Below are 19,868 nucleotides of genomic sequence, written 5' to 3'. Positions count from 1 at the left end.
CACCTGCCTTGTTTCTGCATAAAAAGAGGAAATGTTTCTTAGATTTGTGACACTTTTTAAAGCTCCGTTCCTTCCTTTATCTTTAGCCACGTATTGTCCCTGGTCTGCAATGTAAAGCCTTCCTCTATCATCCTGTGCAGGGAGTCTTGTTCCTCTCTTCTACCCCGAGGAGAAACTCTGCTTCTCTGGTACATGCATAGCGGAATCGTTCTAGTGCGTGTGTGCTGAGGACTGGTTTACTGTGCATGCGCCAAGGACCTTCCTGCAGCCTTCATGTGTTGGGAACAGTCTTGCCACGTGCATGTGCCAAGGACTATCCTGCTGCGTGCATGCTTTGAGGCCACATGCATGCTCTGAGGACCGTTCTGCCATGAGGCTGTGCCGAGGACTGCCTTGCTGTGTGAATGCACTAAGGCCGCGTGCACGTGCCAAGAACAGTCCTGCCGCGTGCACGAGATGACTACCTTTTTTTTACATCCACATGCTGAGGACTGTCCTGCTGCTTGAATGGACCATCCTGATGCTTGCATCGGCCATTCTGACGCTTGTGTGCACCAAGGGCCGTCCTGCCGTTTGTATGGGCCATCCTGACACTTGCATATACCATCCTGACGCTTGCATCGGCCCTTCTGCCTCTCGCATGCGCCAAGGGCCGTCCTGCCGCTTGCACGAGATGACTACCTTTTTTTTACATGCACATGCTGAGGGCTGTCCTGCCGCTTGCATGTGCCATCTTGCTGCTTGCATGGGCCATCCTTCCGCTTGCGTGGGCCATCCTTCCGCTTGCATGGGCCATCCTTCCGCTTGCATGGGCCATCCTTCCACTTGCGTGGGCCATCCTTCCGCTTGCGTGCGCCATCCTTCCGCTTGCGTGGGCCATCCTTCCGCTTGCGTGGGCCATCCTTCCACTTGCGTGAGCCATCCTTCCGCTTGCGTGGGCCATCCTTCCGCTTGTGTGGGCCATCCTTGCGTGGGCCATCCTTCCGCTTGAGTGGGCCATCCTTCCGCTTGCGTGGGCCATCCTTCCGCGTGCGTGGGCCATCCTTCCGCTTGAGTGGGCCATCCTTCCGCTTGAGTGGGCCATCCTTCCGCTTGCGTGGGCCATCCTTCCGCTTGCGTGGGCCATCCTTCCGCTTGCATGAGCCATCCTTCCGCTTGCGTGGGCCATCCTTCCGCTTGCGTGGGCCATCCTTCCGCTTGCGTGGGCCATCCTTCCGCTTGAGTGGGCCATCCTTCCGCTTGAGTGGGCCATCCTTCCGCTTGCGTGGGCCATCCTTCCGCTTGCGTGGGCCATCCTTCCGCTTGCGTGGGCCATCCTTCCGCTTGCGTGGGCCATCCTTCCGCTTGCGTGGGCCATCCTTCCGCTTGCGTGGGCCATCCTTCCGCTTGCGTGGGCCATCCTTCCGCTTGCTTGGGCCATCCTTCCGCTTGCGTGGGCCATCCTTCCGCTTGCGTGGGCCATCCTTCCGCTTGCGTGGGCCATCCTTCCGCTTGCGTGGGCCATCCTTCCGCTTGCGTGGGCCATCCTTCCCCTTGCGTGGGCCATCCTTCCGCTTGCGTGGGCCATCCTTCCGCTTGGGTGGGCCATCCTTCCGCTTGCGTGGGCCATCCTTCCGCTTGCGTGGGCCATCCTTCCGCTTGCGTGGGCCATCCTTCCGCTTGCGTGGGCCATCCTTCCGCTTGCGTGGGCCATCCTTCCTCTTGCTTGGGCCATCCTTCCGCTTGCGTGGGCCATCCTTCCGCTTGCGTGGGCCATCCTTCCGCTTGCGTGGGCCATCCTTCCGCGTGCGTGGGCCATAGTTGCGTGGGCCATCCTTCCGCTTGCGTGGGCCATCCTTCCGCTTGCGTGGGCCATCCTTCCGCTTGCGTAAGCCATCCTTGCGTGGGCCATCCTTGCGTGGGCCATCCTTCCGCTTGAGTGGGCCATCCTTCCGCTTGCGTGGGCCATCCTTCCGCTTGCGTGGGCCATCCTTCCGCTTGCGTGGGCCATCCTTCCGCTTGCGTGGGCCATCCTTCCGCTTGCGTGGGCCATCCTTCCGCTTGCGTGGGCCATCCTTCCCCTTGCGTGGGCCATCCTTCCGCTTGCGTGGGCCATCCTTCCGCTTGCGTGGGCCATCCTTCCGCTTGCGTGGGCCATCTTTCCCCTTGCGTGGGCCATCCTTCCCCTTGCGTGGGCCATCCTTCCGCTTGCGTGGGCCATCCTTCCGCTTGCGTGGGCCATCCTTCCCCTTGCGTGGGCCATCCTTCCCCTTGCGTGGGCCATCCTTCCGCTTGCGTGGGCCATCCTTCCGCTTGCGTGGGCCATCCTGACGCTTGCATGGACCGTCTTGATATCCGCATGTGCCAAGGGCCGTCCACACGCACGCACCGAGGGCTGTCCTGCCACTTGCATGGGCCATCCTGCATGGGCCGACTAATGTGTAAAAGTTAAAAAAAAAAGTTATATGGAAGGAATGTAGAAGTTGAAATACCTTTTTTAAAATGCCATGTTTGGGTGGAAGATTATTTGGCTTACTGAATGTTTCCATGGTTGTGACGAGCAGCCATGAATTGGAGGAGTTGGAGCCTCACCAGCCTCCTTTCCCTTCTCCACCTCTTTACTTAAATGCCCATAATAACAGAAGTAAACAGGACTTGGGAGTTGGTTGCCATTCTTTGATACCATAGGGGAATGGAATGAGACATGATGGAGTTGCTTGGCAACTAGGAATGGTGGGTGGTACAGATTTCATGCAGAAAAGTAACCCCCTTCATGCCAGCGTGCACCAAGTCAAGACTTCCAAAACGCTAATTATTCAGGCGCAGGGTGTAGGTGACACAGCCGACTCTGCTTCTATCGATAGTTAATTACTTTTAACAAACAACATATACTTCATTTACATGTCCATTAGCAACGAGTCCTTGGCAGCGGGCATATATTTCATCAAAAGAATGGGTGCACGGTGTCTTGGAAATATTCCCTTTGCGAGATCGTGAAGGTCATTTACATTTTTTTTTAATTGTATGGCGTCGGTTTTGCAACACATAGCTATAAATGTATCCTTGAGTTGCATCCTTGCTGAGCCATTTCACTACTAAGCGGTAGGTGTCGGAGCCTCGTACCGTTCAGCCGCATTTTTTTTTTTTTTTTTCTGATTAAAATGTCAAGTTGTTTTTTTTATTTTTTATTTTTTTTTATTCTGCCGTATCATTGAACAGTATCTGTCAGAGCGAGACCCGCTGTAAACAAGAATAGGGCCCGTTCCAATTGAAATAAAAAAAAATAAAAATGTTCCCTTTTTTTTTTTGATTTTTCACTTGATCTTCGCTCTCGCCAGCCGTCGGGTAATTTGACGTTGCATTAGAATAGTTTCCTGGGTTTTATTATAATCCAATCTGAGCTATTTATAACGATTAGAATATGTATCACAGAAGAGAAGGCAAAAAAAACAAAACAGAATTATCCCTCAGTGACGAAGACAATCGGCCTGAATAATGGCCTCCTCGTCTGGATTTTATATTTATGGATCGGCCCTTTTGTTCTCCCGACAGATGATTGCCGTGTCACTGATTAATCATTCGCCCTGAATATTTTTGCATGTGAAAGGGCAGGTTTTGTTTTTTTTTTTTAATAGCTATTCATATTCTCCAGCAAAAGGGAACTCTGGGTCAATGTAATATTTCGCTCGTCTGCCATCGAGCAGAGGCTTCCAGTATATCTAATTGCATGGAGTCAAAATGTGAACACTTCAGTTTAAAGCCTGAGCGACACTACAAAACCTGAACATTTCGGCTTTGATTGCAGTTACCTCCTCCTAATGCTGTGCGAAGCTATTTACTGAGGTCCGGACACTTAAAAGGAACCTACCGGCACCTTTTTACATAAGTACAGGAATGGTCGTACAAGTGCTTGTTCCCCCAATAAAAATGACACTTCTTCTGTAGAGATTTGATGTGGAGAAATCTAGCATAGAAGTTATATGCAGATCAGGCTGGAGGTGCATTGGGGGTGTGTCCATGCACTTGGAAGAAGCAGTCAAAATGCATGGACACCCCCACAATTCACTTCCAGACTGATCTGCATATAACTTCTATGCTAGGTTTCTCCAGACCGGCCCATCAAATCTCTACAGATCAGACCGGAAGGGCATTTTGGGTGTGTCAGTGCTTCCACATGCATTGACACACCCCTAATGCACCTCCAGCCTGATCTGCATGTGGCTTTTACGCAAGATATCTCATGGCTGTCACATCACATCTCTACAAAAAGAGGTATCATTTTTATTTTGGGACAAGCACCTATACAGCCATACCATGTATTCCATAGCTAACGGATTACTTTTAAAAGGTTATATCCAAAATGTAGGTAATAAGTTGTTTAATACCGCCATAGACCCTGTAAAAGAGGTTTTAAAATGCCTGTTGGAAAATCTGAGTGTTGTGCTCGGCAATCTCATAGAGAATTAAAGGGCATCTGTTAGCAGATTTTTGCTATGTAACCTGAGAGCTGCATGATGTAGGGGCAGAGAGTCTGATTCCAGTGATGTATCACTTGCTGGACTGCTTGCTGCAGTTTTGATAAAATTACAGTTTTCTCAGCTGCAGATCTCGCAATGCTGAGCTATGCATAACCCCGACCACAACCCTGATTGGCAGCTTCCTACGTGTATTGTCAGCAAGCTCCCAATCAGTGGTGTGGGCGTGGTTGGACCAGGTAGCATGTAGTCCTGTAGTGATAATCTCCTGCTAATAAAATACTCATTTTATTTAACTTACAACACAAAGCCCAGTAAGTGACACATCCCTGGAATCAGGCTTTGTTGCTCTATATTATGCTGCACTCAGATCTAATACCAAAAAACTGCTGACAGATTCCCTTTAAATACTGAGAGAGTGAAAAAAGACAACTTTTGCTCCTGATTTATTTATTTTTTTTCCTTCAGTGTGTCGTCTTTGCTCCATCAGAACATGGAGACATTTCCATATAGATGTGACAGTGTTAATATATGTTGTCATTTTCTGTGACATTTACAGCTGCGGTATATTTATACAAGTCTTTACAATGGCATAGTTCTTGTTTGTGTAAGACGTCTCTTTACTCAGCACTTCCCATTGTGTACAAAGTACAAATAAAGCTATTCCAGCCATCTTCTTGGGAGCCAATGTATGGAAACTCGCTGAGCTATCAGTGCAGTTCCTGCTCCACTGTATGTTATGATAGCACTTTTTTGGGGGCACCTGGTGGGTCTAATGCAAGGTTTTACAAGTCTCATTTACTAGATAGACCTGTTTAGATGTAAGAATTCTTGCTCTTTGAAATAAGAAGCTAATGATTGCTTTAGACCTTGCAAATATTAAGGGCACTTATTTACTTTAAAGTTGGCCAAACCCACCTTTTGTGGGGCCTCCCAACTTTTGGGGAATAAAGGATCGGGCATGTTGAATTTTCACACCTCCATCAACGCTGAAGGCCTGTGTGACAGATCAAGAGAGCAGACTGTCAGTCATTACGTGTCTCACACTGGTAACTCTGCTTTAATTTAAAATAAGCTCTGGAGGCAGATTCTCCGGGAGATCTATGTCCGGACCATAGATCCGAACAGCTCATTTCCATATTAAGAAAAAAGTGGATTTCTTTGGAATAAGACATCGGATCGCAGATATCAAGGTATCATTTTATTCACCTTTTTCTGACTTATGTGCCCATGTAGACGGCTTAGGAGGGTTGATCCTGCTTACACATTCCCTTTAATAGTGTTCCCCCAAATAAATACTATTAGTTACTCTTGAGAATCATTTTGGAGAAAACTCTTTAGGACAAGACCAATTGGGGCAGCAGATGAGAATATGAGAGGTAGACGTGACTTAGGATCAAGTGACTGATCACGGGCCATATTTTTCTTACCCAAACCCAAGGGTTAAATATTCTGATCTGGGGCAGTGGAAATACACAGCGTGTAGCATTCAGCAGATTTGACCATGCTACACTCTAATTAGTTTTCAGAGCTGCCAAATAGATGCTAAGCACAGTCTATTAACAGCCAAATGGCTGGGCAATTAGAAGCCTTTCCTATGGATGCTGAGTTTCTACAAATGGTAATTTTCAACTTGGCAGAGACCAAAAAGATAAACTTCTTCCTCACCCTTGGCTTGTTTTTAACTGTGACCTTTGATCTTTGAATATTTCAATGTTTTCCTGACCCAAACAGGAACATTTTGTCCTTTCTAGGAAGCAATTTAATATATACAAAGTGTGGGTTGAAGAAGGTTTAGATGGGAGGGAATATATATTGAGGCTTGTGGACTGGTTGGGGGGAAAGAAATGAGTAACATTCCGTTGCCATTCCATAACAAATGATTAGGTGTTCCCCGCTGGTCTCTGTTTATCAGTTGCAAGCATGTAAGCGCTGCAGGCAGTCTGTTGCCTCAAAAGTCACTCTTGGCTTATGAGTCCAGGGGGAGGTCTCACTCAGTGATTGTCAGTTATCAATGGTGCTCACACGGGGAATGATGCCTCCCGGCCATGCATAATGTAAATGGTTGTGGTTGGGGCAGTAATGGCTAGATATGCTCTTTGTAGAACCTTTGCTCCCCTGGGAATTGACAGGTTTGAGATCTGACCTTGCATGTTTATGAGTGGACTCCTAGGTGAGTCACTAGATTGTCAACTGCTCAGTGCCAATTTTGGGTCTTGTTAATCATTGGTGTTTTTTTAATTGGCATCCAGTCCTTTCTTTATTTGGGCAATTGGAAAAGCTTTTTTTGTGTGTTTAAAAAGAATTAGATTTTGGCTAAAATGTTGATTAAGATTATTTAATGACCATAGCTTTTAGATCAAAGGCTAATTAGGAGGCCAGATGAAGTGAGCACAGACCTTCAAACGAACAAACTAGAGATGAGCACATTAATTTACAGGACCCTGGTCCATCAGCGACTTCAGTCTTTGATGGCAAACAGGGAGCCTGGCTTAGGCTACTTTCACACTTGCGTCGTGTGACGTACGTCGCAATGCGTCATTTTGGAGAAAAAACGTATCCTGCAAAGTTGCCCGCAGAATGCGTTTTTTTCTCCATACACTTGCATTAGCGACGCATTGCGACGTATGGCCACACGTCGCATCCGGATGCGTCGTGTTTTGGCGGACCGTTGGCACAAAAAAGTTCCATGTAACTTTTTTTGTGCTTCGCGTCCGCCATTTTCGACCGAGCATGCGCGGCCGAAACTCCGCCCCCTCCTCCTCGGACATTACAATGGGGCAGCGGATGCGTTGAAAAACTGCATCCGCTGCTCCTGTTGTTCATTTATTTCACAATGTGCGTCGGTACGTCGGGCCGACGCATGGCGACGGCCCCGTACCGACGGAAGTGTGAAAGTAGCCTTACCGCCTCCTTTCTGAAAAAATTCCCAGCGCCTTTTCTGATTAGTAGGCCCGTTACGATGTACCGTAGCCGCGAGACACATACATGATGTCACGCTGAGTCTGTTAGTAGGATAAGATGCAGATAGGAGGTGGTTCGCAGGGCTCCTGTCCGGAAGCCACGGACTACAGACGTGGTCACTGGACCAAGCTCCTGAGGATCAATTTGTTCGTCTTTATACATAACATAACCCATTTCAGCATTGATCAGTTATGGAGGACCATGTGATAAATTGACCGCCTCACTGCCAAACCATTTTACAGGTGACATTGGCTTCTTACTATATTTGATTTATTGATATATCCTGGGGGAGAACCAATAATAATAATGGGAACCATCTCTCTCTTCTTATACCAAACCTTACATTTGGTTAATAAATAATCCCGCCTCCCCAATAGCATTTATAAGAAAGCTTTCTATATCCTCTCGGGGTCAGGCGCTGTAAACGCCACATTTTATGAACTGAGCCTAAACTTCCTGCCAACGAGAAGCCTACTAACGCGTCATGCTTTAGTTGTGTCTAGTACCAGGTCACGTTGAATCTCCGTCAGAGAATTTTATAGGGCTTTTCGAGCCAATATGCACTTCTGTCAAGAGCACAATCTCGTCACCGTTTCAGAGGATGAATAGTCTGACCTAACGGCGAGATCCACATTTGTTCTCGCACTCCTTTTTTCTTTTTTTTTTTTGCGTTACGCCACGGAAACCTTTTTACTGGAATAGTATTTATGGCTTTGACATATTGCATATATTCGATTATTATTAATTATTTTTGTAGCACCATTAATTCCATGGTGCTGTACATGAGAAAGTGATTCCGCTTCGTCGATAAATACTGCGGTATTATAAGATGTGAATACTTTGCCAATACATTTCAACAAGAATGTAAAGTAAAATTCCATTAGTGGGACCTTGTTGGCCGGCATTCCAGTTGGTATGGACTTTTGAAGAACTTTGACGCAACTGGTGCCAGATTATCGAAATAATAATGCGTGAAAAGGGAGACTTGTGTTTGTACTTGATCCCTTTAGCCTGATCTAAAGCTGTCCATACAGATTGGATAACTTCTGCCGATAGTTGTCACGTCTGACTTTCCCATTCACAGGAAAGTTTGGCTTTGCCGAGTGACTCCTCACCTGGCAGAACAAAAGGATCAGCCATTGAAATTTAACAAGCTTCATCCTTCTCTTTCCTTAAGTCATCTTTCAGGAGATTTGGGGCCCCCATATGCATTAGATTGTCCTGTTCACACATCTTTTTATGTAGTGTGAATGAATCCTTTCTTTTGTTTCCTATAGGAGCCCCATAATTTATATTTTTTTGCAGAATGTGCACACTCCAGACCTTAACACTCAACAGGAGAGTCCTTGGAGATACCTCGATAAATAGAAACTATTTTACTTATATTTAAAGGGGTTATCCATGACTTTACATTTTTGTTTTACTACATGCCTAAGAGCTAATAGTCAGGTAGATGTTAACTGCCTGCTTGTTGTGTCCAGTGCCGTTCTCTGCCAGCACAGAGCAGTCACAGACCACCGCTCCTGCCGGCAATTCAGTGGCTTCTGTTGACGTCACATGGACAGAGCAGTGACGTCTCCTCCGCTCCGCTCTGCTCTGTTGATGGGGCGTGACTGCCGGCGTCATGCCGATTGATAGTTGGCTCCCTGCTGCCTAACTGCAGGGAGCTAGGTGTCAACAGAGCAGCTGGAAAGAAAAAGCTGCTCTGTTGACGTGGAGCTTCTGAATTCCTGACAAAAAGCTATCTGTGACCGCTTAGATCCAGCACCTTGTAGAACAGGCAGGTAGTTGGCTCTGTTAGTTTTTATTCCCATAGTAAAAAAAAAAACTACTTGACAATCCTTTTAATCAGATCTTATTGATTTTAGCAAAGATGACCCAACAAACAAGTATGTACAAGGAATTGGTCCAAAAGAAAAGGCAAAACGGCAATCATTAGAATGTTAGAATGTGATAAGAAATAGCCATACAGTGACATGTAAAGGATGCCGACAGTCAATGTGGCCACTAATTTACTGGTGAGGATAAAAAAGGTATCCGGGCATCTCCCACCTCTCAAACCACTAGAATATTTATATACGGAAAGAAGAGGAAAAAATGGAAGGGGAGGCTGGGACACGGGGCAAAGGGTCTAGAGTTACATGACTTTAGGGAAAAAGATTCTGGAACTCTGGAGTATCTTTGGAAGACGGCCGCTGCTGCCAGATAACACAAAGCTTTTTGTTTGCTGACATATCCTCAGCCACCAATTTCACCTTTCTGGAAAATTTTGTTAGCCATGTCAGTAGTCTTTGGTCTTGGGGTCGGAGCTCTGTGAACTGCCTCTTAGGCTAGGTTCACATTTGCGTTGTTGTGTGCTGTGTCGGCGACACAACGCATGCAAAACGCATGCGTTCATTTTTTTAGCGCCAAAAAATGACAACAGGCAGCATTGTCTGCACCCTGACAGTTGCGCCAAAAATGACGCATGCGTCACAAAACGCGAGACAACGCATGTCCATGCGCCCCCCCATGTTAAATATAGGGGCGCATGACGCATGCGTCGCCGCGGCTGCGCCCAACGCAACGCAAGTGTGAACGTAGCCTTACCTGACGGCATCCCCGGCTCCAATAGAAGAAAAGTTGGCTGCATCAGGAAAGGGCTAATATTCCATCCTCATTAGCCAGATCAAGCATCCAGGGCATTACATGTCAAAATTCTACTCTTTATATAAGAAAAGAATATTTAGGTTAAGACAATGCAAGATGAATTTGGTGTCCAAAATTTCCACCAACACAAAAATGAAAAAAAAAAAAAAAAACACGAAAAATTTTTGGTTTTGCTTATTTTTTTCTTTTTTAAAGAAAAAAAGGCTGTAAACGAAGAAACTGGCTATTGCGTACACGTGCAAAAAACCTTGCAGCAGCCTGGCCTTACTAAGACTATCTTCAACGGAACTTGCAGCTTCTTTCTGACAAGAGATCAGGTTTTGCTGCAGAAAACAAAAAGCTAAAAAACGCTTAGTGTGAACTTGCTCTAAAGCCACACCATGTACGTTATCATGAGTGGGAGAGGTCTCCTCGCGTATTCCACACGTAGCAGGCACTGCTCCTCGGCTCAGGGTGTCGCACTTGTTCTTGCCTTCTCTTTTTTTATCTCGATGAATGGCGCGTTCATCCCCACCTGTTTGTTTTCTTTGTTGTTCTCGGCACAGCAGATATTGCCACTTTTTTTTTCTCCCCATCCCCCTCTGGTTCTTCCTTCTTTTCATCTTGCTGCTTTCTTTGTGTGAATATCATGAATAAATGTATAGCATTAAATTTTAGCTTCAGGCCAAATTCTAGAAAGTGAAATGAGAAGTTGAGCATTTAAAATAAATTCGGATATTATTGTGTGTGTGTTTTTGCTTTTTTTTCTTTTCTTCTTCTTGTTATATACTACAGCAATGAAGAAAAAAAAATGCTGGATATTATATTTTCTTTGAATTTTTTTTTCTATAAACAAATAGCGTGTTTTTTTCATTCCAGTCTGTGTCTTTCTAAGCTGCAGTGTCTGAGACATTGTATCACCCCTCCCACCACACACATGTTCTGTTTGTATTGATCAGGATTTTTCCTGTACGTGAAGAGAAAAAAAAGTGAAGTGTTGGCAGAGCCTTTCTTCAGGAGCATTTTTTTTTTTTTTTTTAAATACATGTCATTTGGGCTAAAAATAATTTTTGCCCTTGGGTTTCATTAAAAATGTAGCAGCGTTTGCCTTCTATAGCTCCCATTTTGCACTTCTTATGTTTTGCTGCAGAATGAGTTAACTGAGAATCTGTCAGTGGGCAGATTCTGAGGGAACGTTTAATAACTCTAACCTTCCCTCTGCGCTTCTCTTAGCTTATTTCTGATCACAGCTCAATTTCATATGCTCATAAATCAACTCTGACTATCTCAGAAAAAGGAAGATAAGAGATTTAAGCTCTCCTGTCTAAAGGTGCTCACTGACTGATTCTCAGTTATTGCATTCTGCTGCCTGTAATAAAATGTGCAACACACACAGACAATGAATGCCAACCATGCAAAATTGTTAATGACGCTCAACTGCCAAAATTTATTTTGTTTTATCAAAAAAATACATGCATTTAGCTAAAAAATGCTGACAAAGGTGATCACATCCTGATGACCAGACACTGTCATTAGCTGCTAGTTGTCAGCTGTTCCTCTCTTTCTTCCCTAGACACCTTCATAATTTTTCTCAACTGATCATGTTCTCAGTGGGGGAAAGTTGCTGTCGGACACCTCTGGCAGCAGCTTATTTCTTATAAGAGCCAAAGTATCAAATGGGAAATTTCAGCATGCCTTAAGGGAGCGTTTACCCTGGGAATGGAAGCTTGTTTCCTGATAATCTGTCTGTCTAAAAAGACTGTCAATCCTGCAACCAAAGAGCAAAATGCTCATTCATCGGATGAAATTATTTTTAGACTGGTCTAAAAATAATCCCTCTCACATTGTCCTGTGTAAATGGGAATGTGCTGCCGAGAGTAATAATATTCTATGCACACAGAACAGTCATATTACCAATCGTTCTATGCAGTTGGCCTGTCTAAATTGGCGATTAAACGACCGCCGATCAGTTTCTATGTAGCTGATTGGTAGTTGTTAAACAGTTGCGGGTCGGCCAGCGTAAACGTACCTTATTTTGCTTCTTAACTTTAACATTTGACTTTGAGGGAGCACGGGCTCAACTCCATACAGATTGGGGGTTTATCCTCCAATTTTTCATGTGTGGGCACCTTTTAAAGGTGTTATATCCGACACTACTGACTTCATCAGAGGTGAGTGGTAACGATGATGCTACATCTCCAGATATGTGCCGAGACGCCTGCTCGATTGACAAGTGTCTCGCCCATGTGATGTTCATAAGAAAAGAAGTCTTGCAAGATTCTCGCACGTGTCTTGGCAGGAATCTGGAGTCGTAAGGTCATCGGCACCGCTCACCTCTGATGCGGAAGTAAGCGATTCTGTACAACCGCTTCGAGTGAAGGCAACAATGTAGCACAGGGATAAAGAGAAAAATCCGAGTTCTATCCAGACATAGAACATCTACACTCACTGGCCACTTTATTAGGTACACCTGTCCAACTTCTTGTTAACACTTAATTTCTAATCAGCCAATCACATGGCGGCAACTCAGTGCATTTAGGCATGTAGACATGGTCAAGACAATCTCCTGCAGTTCAAACCGAGCATCAGTATGGGGAAGAAAGGTGATTTGAGTGCCTTTGAACGTGGCATGGTTGTTGGTGCCAGAAGGGCTGGTCTGAGTATTTCAGAAACTGCTGATCTACTGGGATTTTCACGCACAACCATCTCTAGGGTTTACAGAGAATGGTCCGAAAAAGAAAAAAAATCCAGTGAGCGGCAGTTCTGTGGGCGGAAATGCCTTGTTGATGCCAGAGGTCAGAGGAGAATGGGCAGACTGGTTCGAGCTGATAGAAAGGCAACAGTGACTCAAATCACCACCCGTTACAACCAAGGTAGGCCTAAGAGCATCTCTGAACGCACAGTGCGTCGAACTTTGAGGCAGATGGGCTACAGCAGCAGAAGACCACACCGGGTACCACTCCTTTCAGCTAAGAACAGGAAACTGAGGCTACAATTTGTACAAGCTCATCGAAATTGGACAGTAGAAGATTGGAAAAACGTTGCTTGGTCTGATGAGTCTCGATTTCTGCTGCGACATTCGGATGGTAGGGTCAGAATTTGGCGTAAACAACATGAAAGCATGGATCCATCCTGCCTTGTATGGAGCATCTTTGGGATGTGCAGCCGACAAATCTGCGGCAACTGTGTGATGCCATCATGTCAATATGGACCAAAATCTCTGAGGAATGCTTCCAGCACCTTGTTGAATCTATGCCACGAAGAATTGAGGCAGTTCTGAAGGCAAAAGGGGGTCCAACCCGTTACTAGTATGGTGTACCTAATAAAGTGGCCGGTGAGTGTATATAACAATGTGATTTTACCTTGGAGTTTGTTGTTCAAATCGTTTGTCTCCCAGATCATACAGAGCTGCAGATGAAAGCATTTGCAGCGTGCTCATAACAGCATACACTTTTTTTTCTTCCACTAAATGTTTTTTTTTTTTTTTTTTTAACCCTTATTACTAAAAGATGCAATAAATGCTCCACACAGGTGCAGATTAACTGTGACGATTTGATACATTCGCTATGAGATGCGTCTTCATTTTTTTTTTTATTTTGTAACGTGTTCAGAGTATCGCAATAACTTTGCAAAAATATTTCAGAATTTATATTAGCAGATTTATCAAAAGTTAATGCTAAGGCAAAAAAAAAAATGAAATATTTGCCCAATGCAAACAGTCTGTAAGAAAAAAAAAAAAAAATTGTTTGCGGGAATCTAATTGTTTGCTTTTTTTTCCCTCTTGCAGACAATTTTGATAACATTTTTCTAACAATACATAAATAAATACAATCAACAAATAATATGTTTCAAACATTCAGATATTGATTAATAATATGTGAGAGCAAGTCTAGAGATTATATAAAAAAAAAAAGAAACAATTTTATTTACTTTCATTGACTGATTGTAAATGTTTTTTGTTTTGTTTTGTTTTAGTCTCCCTCGCTGTGTTTATAGCACTACTGTTATATTTTAATTAATAATTAATGCGCCGGTGACCGCGTGGTTCACGTTACTGCAAATAGGCTCCGACTAGAGTATTTGTATTCTTTCTTTAGTTTGGATGGTCAGATACTAAGTCTCGGTATCATTGCAGCACGAAATCCTGTACAGTCTACTTATGATAAAGATTTTTTTGTGTTTGTTTGTTTTTTTATTTTTATTTATTATTTTATTATCATTTCATCTTTTCTTGCAATTGCAAAAAAGTTTGCAGGCGTCATCCCACCTCCCGGAGTGCTCAGATCGTGCTCTATTTTTTGCAAAGAGGAATGTATCAGTGGGAAGAAGGAGGAAAAGAAGAAGAGTTCTTTTTTGTTTTTTTTGTTACTTTGTAATGTTTAATGACAGTTTTGAGGCATTAGGACCGTATGCTTTTGTGTCTTGGCAACTGTTACCTAGTGACAAGTCTAACCGGCATTAGCCATTGGCTGGGACAGAAAGACAAGAGTCACCTTTCCGACAACGTTCTGCTCTCCTGCATCAGCTTTTGCCTGGGAGAAGGGGGGTGGTGGTGGTGGAGCGATGATGGGAGGGGAAAAAAAAAAATAAAAAAGGAGGAGGAAGAGGAGGAGGAGCAGGGGGCTCAGGTGCAAGCAGTAATAATGCCAGAGTGAGAGCAAAAAGGGAGAAGGAGAATGTGAGAAATAGCGACAACCTCCGCGCAGGAAGCATCTCTCTGTAACTGGACCTCGGCACCAAGTTGACGGCCCAGCTGCTAAGCAGGAAGCCTTAGGTGAGAAGCCTTCATCTCCTTCATTATTGTGAGTGCACTCGGAGGGGACACAAAGGTGGGAGAAGAGGCAGCAAGCAGGTCCTCTTGGCTCACAGGGGGGAGGATGGAGGCAGAGCAACTCGGAACGCAACTTGAGAAACGATGAAGATTTTTTTTTTAATTACTTAATTTTTCTTTTTTTTTTCCTCCAAAACTGCCGTGCAGCTGTAGCAGGCATTCCTTTAGATGGTATCTCCTCCGCTGCCTCCCACCTCCCTGGCACATCTCCGACACTGACAGTTTGCATCTATTTAGGAAAAGGACTGACAATAGAGGTGGGCTGAAAGAGCATCCAGCCAACTTAAACTCCACAAACTGGGGAGGACAATGTGACCTTGGGTTTTGCCTTTTTTTTTTATTAAGCAAGGATGCATTTATGCATTTCTCCCCGGTGCCCTTTTTCACATATCTGATAGGAAACGTAGCATCGTAGGTCTCTGGGTAACCCTTTCAGTGCTGATCTCATCCCCAAGGAGGGGTAAATCTATTACACACTGATCCGAAAGGGTAAAGGCGATTTTTATTTTATTTTATTTTTTTTTTTTACTACCTGCTCAGATAACATTAAGTTTTAAAAGTTTCCTCCTAAATAATTGATGTGCATTATATCTGTGCCTGATGTGGGAAGGCTATTTTCGAGATATCGGTTTTCCATCTTTGTATGGATCTTTGCCGAGATGTAATGTATAGGAAATGGGTGTGCTCTTGGGCATTTTGTATGCACCGCTATTACACTGAGAGCTGGAGCTTCTGCCGCTACTATTTCCCACTATGTGTGTTGCAAATTGGGTCACAAAGGTTGTAAAAATAAATGCAAGAGCAATTCGCAAACGATTTGCCACCTTTGACCACAAGTAATAATTAACAAGGGGAAGAAAACAGAAGATACAAGGTTGCATTGGTTTGGATGCTCGATGAGAAGATTTGAGAGTAGACAATTAGATTTTCCATGCAGGATTTTTCTTTAGTCCGTATCTGTAATGGTTTGTGCTCTTAGCTACTTTGGCCTGAGATGCTGAGATATTTTAAGATGCCTCTTGACTCCCCCCTCCTAATTCAGATTTTCATGTCTAAAGATAAACTATCTCTGGAGAATAGACTGGCCACCCTATACCCCACCTCTTTGCTCTCATAGCAAAAACCAGGGACATGATTCATGGAAATGGTTTTGTATTTTTTTCTTCAATTAGGCTTTTCTTATTTCTCCCTCTATCTGTTTTATATTATGTTTTTCTCTTTATTCGTAGTCGTCTTCACCAATGATACAGGATACAGGAGCTCTCGTCTGTAGCAGCCCGTCGCTGTGCTTGCTAAGAATGGATTCCAGAAGCCTAATTGAGAGAGATGCTGCAACCTTTCACTTCCTAAGTTTTACCTTGCTGGGTGTTGCGTTATTTTTCTCGATTCCAACGTTGGAGAAGAAAAGGTGAATGAGCTCGAGGAATAACCAGGCGTTTTATGGATTGGGGAATGAGTGACTTTAGAAAGCTGTCATACTGATGGAAGAGGATGCTGGAAGAAGTCCTGAGGCTCAGAAGTGGAGGGTCTCTTGCCCAGATGTAAGACTGGCATGCCCGACCAGCGTTTTACCACCACCCTTTAGAATTTTTCTCCTGCAGACCAGCGTTACAAACCATGAACCAGTCACAACTGTTTGATTGGAGGACATTGAACACAAGTGGATCCTTCCTGAACTCGTCGGAGCATCACCCTTGTCCACTAGGGTTTGGACACTACAATTCGGTGGACATATGCATACTGGAAACTACCGTCATTGTGCTGCTAACGTTCTTGATAATTACTGGGAACCTGACCGTCATCTTCGTCTTTCATTGTGCCCCTTTACTGCACCACTACACCACCAGCTATTTCATCCAGACGATGGCATATGCAGACTTGCTTGTGGGAGTCAGTTGCTTGGTTCCAACATTATCCCTTCTCCATTACTCCACCGGGGTCCATGAATCTTTGACTTGTCAAGTGTTTGGCTACATAATTTCTGTGCTCAAAAGCGTCTCCATGGCTTGTTTAGCGTTCATCAGCGTGGATCGATACTTGGCCATCACCAAGCCGCTTTCCTACAACCAGCTGGTGACACCATGCAGACTGCGCCTCTGCATCGTCCTTATCTGGATTTATTCATGTTTGATCTTCTTGCCATCGTTTTTTGGCTGGGGTAAGCCTGGCTACCATGGGGACATCTTTGAGTGGTGTGCCATTTCTTGGCATACCAGTGCCTACTTCACTGGCTTCATTGTGTGCCTGCTTTATGCTCCTGCAGCCCTGGTTATATGTTTTACATACTTTCACATCTTCCGCATTTGTCGACAGCACACCAAAGAAATTAGCGACCGCCGAGCCCGCTTCCCCAGTCATGAAGCTGAGTCAACTGGAGAAAGTGGGCCTGGCCACAGCCCCGATCGACGCTACGCCATGGTCTTGTTCCGGATCACCAGCGTTTTCTATATGCTATGGCTCCCATACATTATATACTTTTTATTGGAGAGTTGGCGGGCCCTGGAAAACCCTACCTTGTCTTTTCTAACCACCTGGTTGGCCATTAGCAATAGTTTCTGTAACTGTGTCATCTACAGCTTGTCCAACAGTGTTTTCCGCCTCGGTCTTCGGAGGCTGTCAGAAACAATATGTTCACCATGTATGTGTTCTAAAGACAAGAACGAACGGGAACCCAAACCAAGAAAACGTGCTAACTCCTGTTCTATATAAAGTCGTTCTAGTGACAATCAGATGCTTAGGAACACACTGGCATCGGGCCCAGGGATGCTGTTTTCTCCCCCCAAAAAAATCTCCAATTTTTTATTTTAATTTTTTTTCTTAACACCTCATTTTGGCTACTATTGTTTTGAGTTTTAGATTTGTGTCGGAAATGTGAACCAGTAAAACGCTGATCCAAACAGACATGCAAAGAGCACACAATCCAGAGTCATGCCTTTTGCAGGAAGGGAGCAGAGTATCAAAGAAAATAGTTTTGTTTTTTTTAAAAAAAGGTGTCTGTTTTGGTTAAGATTCGCTAATTAATGCCGATATTCTGCAGAAATGACAGGTCACTTCCTATTTTTCACTCTCAATATATAGCGTCTTCATTGCCTTGCTGGGAGAATAAAAAGATTACTTTCTGAGGCCTAACCGCGGTGATAGACTATTACGCAACCACGAAGTTGACCAAATTGCTGGGTTTTTTTTTCAAAGTACTGTTTTTTGTTTTTTTTTCATTATTTCTAAATTTAATTTTCTCAATGTGTGTTTTTATTATTCCACCAGTTCAGTATAAGAAGACGAGTAGGCGTAAAGCCACTGTCACTGAACGGTTTAGAGAGTTTACAAAAGCCTGTGCAAATTTGCAGGTGACGATGTTCTGCAATGGTATGCGAGTTCTCATCGTCCCCGAGACGCCAGCTGCCTTTTTCCTCTGAGTTACCTTATAAGACATGACTTATCAACTCGTAACTGAGCTGCTATGAATATTTTTATTTATTTTTTTGGCTTTTTTTTAAAATCTATAAATGATGGGTATTGTCGATCTCCAAATTAGATCTCTTTAGTCTTTTGTGTAGACAAGAAGCGTCTCTGATATACCCAACCGGAAGTGGCGGTAACGAGACAATTAATTCATGCCCTATATGTAAGTAATCATATATGCTTCGTGTATTTATTGATCAGTCTTACTAAAAAACGTGGCTCTGGTTTCCAAATAGAAGCTTTTGCAATCTGGTGCCATTCTGATGTTATTGAGCCTTTCGTCTGACCGGCTCCTTCCAGAATTAGAAGCAGTGACCTTTTTATTTTTGGGGGGTGATTTCATCACCCATGCAAAAAAAAAATCCCCTAGAATCTGCTAAATGAACTATGTTTCTGCTATACATTTATTTCACCGTCATTCTATAGTTCATCCGGCTTGCTGCTGTTTTTTGACCGTTCCTCGTGCAGTTTCACTGTACACAGTATATATTTAATAATAAAATAATACAAAAAAAAAGTCTAGTAATACAAGGAATCTTTGTGATCTTTACCCAAAGTTTTATTTAATTAATGCATATTTATATGTCTAGTTACCAGTGATTGCACTGACTGATTTCAGGGGATCAAGAGGAGACAGATGAATATTGAGCATTTCTGGCTATGTGCACACGTTGCAGAATTGTGTGCGTATTTTTCCGCACCGGTTTTGCAAAATCTTTTACCTGCGGATTTACCGCGGAATTCCTGCTGGTTTCGTGCAGATTCCACCTGCGGTTTTACACCTGCGGATTCCTTTTGTGGAGCAGGTGTAAACTGCTGCGGAATCCGCACAAAGAATTAACATGCTGCGGAAAATACAACGCAGCGTTTCCATAGGTTTACATGGTACTGTACAATGCATGGAAAGCTGCTGCGAATCCGCAGTGGCCAATCCGCTGCGGATCCACAGCAAAATCCGCAACATGTGCACATAGCCTCAAGGTTCCTGGAAGGTTTTCTGAAATGGTCTCCCTGCATGCGTGCATGTGTGTGCTAAAAACTGGGAACAATAAGAACAACAGGAGACGAGATCTGAGAATATTTGGAGGTTACATTATATTCTTACAGTTCATCTGTGTATTGATTCCTTTGGCAAACATATTTATTTCTATTGGGGGGGGGGGGAACCTCAAAATGGTAACTGGCAGCAGAAAAAATTAATGCGATTTAGTAAATCTCCATGTTGCATTTTTTTCTTTGCGACTTTTGCACCGTGGGTTCAGCCACAGTGAATCCGTTGCAAAATCTACATGCGGACTTTGATTCTGTTTCTGATGTGGATTTGTCATACATTTGCAAATAATCATGTAACACATGAAAAATTTACATTGGATTTGCTAAAGCAAATAATATCAAATACTTCCACCCTAAGGCCATGTTCCAGGGTAAACTATATTTTTTTCTGCTGCGTTTTTTTATTTCCGTGCAGAAAATTGACTGCTTTTAGCAGTTGAAGCTAATTGGATGCATCCCCAATGTGTGTCTTTTGG

At 44.0% G+C, this 19,868-nt stretch overlaps 2 protein-coding genes across 6 annotated transcripts in view; both read left to right on the top strand.

Moving 5' to 3' along the window:
- The window catches only part of RABGAP1L (RAB GTPase activating protein 1 like), a 268,486-nt gene that overhangs the window by 107,367 nt on the left and 141,251 nt on the right, over positions 1–19,868 (top strand). The gene's annotated exons all lie outside the window — the stretch shown is intronic.
- On the top strand, positions 14,559–18,831 carry GPR52 (G protein-coupled receptor 52). The gene is made up of 2 exons (XM_077277819.1): positions 14,559–14,820; positions 16,107–18,831. Exon 2 carries the CDS (start codon positions 16,495–16,497, stop codon positions 17,584–17,586), a length of 1,092 nt encoding a protein of 363 aa, XP_077133934.1. The 5' UTR covers positions 14,559–14,820; positions 16,107–16,494; the 3' UTR covers positions 17,587–18,831.

The sequence above is a fragment of the Ranitomeya variabilis genome, chromosome 8 (genome assembly GCF_051348905.1).
Source record: "Ranitomeya variabilis isolate aRanVar5 chromosome 8, aRanVar5.hap1, whole genome shotgun sequence".
Classification (NCBI taxonomy): domain Eukaryota; kingdom Metazoa; phylum Chordata; class Amphibia; order Anura; family Dendrobatidae; genus Ranitomeya; species Ranitomeya variabilis.
The sequence above is the reverse complement of the archived record's forward strand: the minus strand, read 5'-3'. Positions and strand labels throughout refer to the sequence as shown.

What these genes read in the sequence shown, in the direction of transcription:
- GPR52 (XM_077277819.1), top strand. Translation starts at nt 16,495, where the DNA reads ATGAACCAGTCACAACTGTTTGATTGGAGGACATTGAACACAAGTGGA.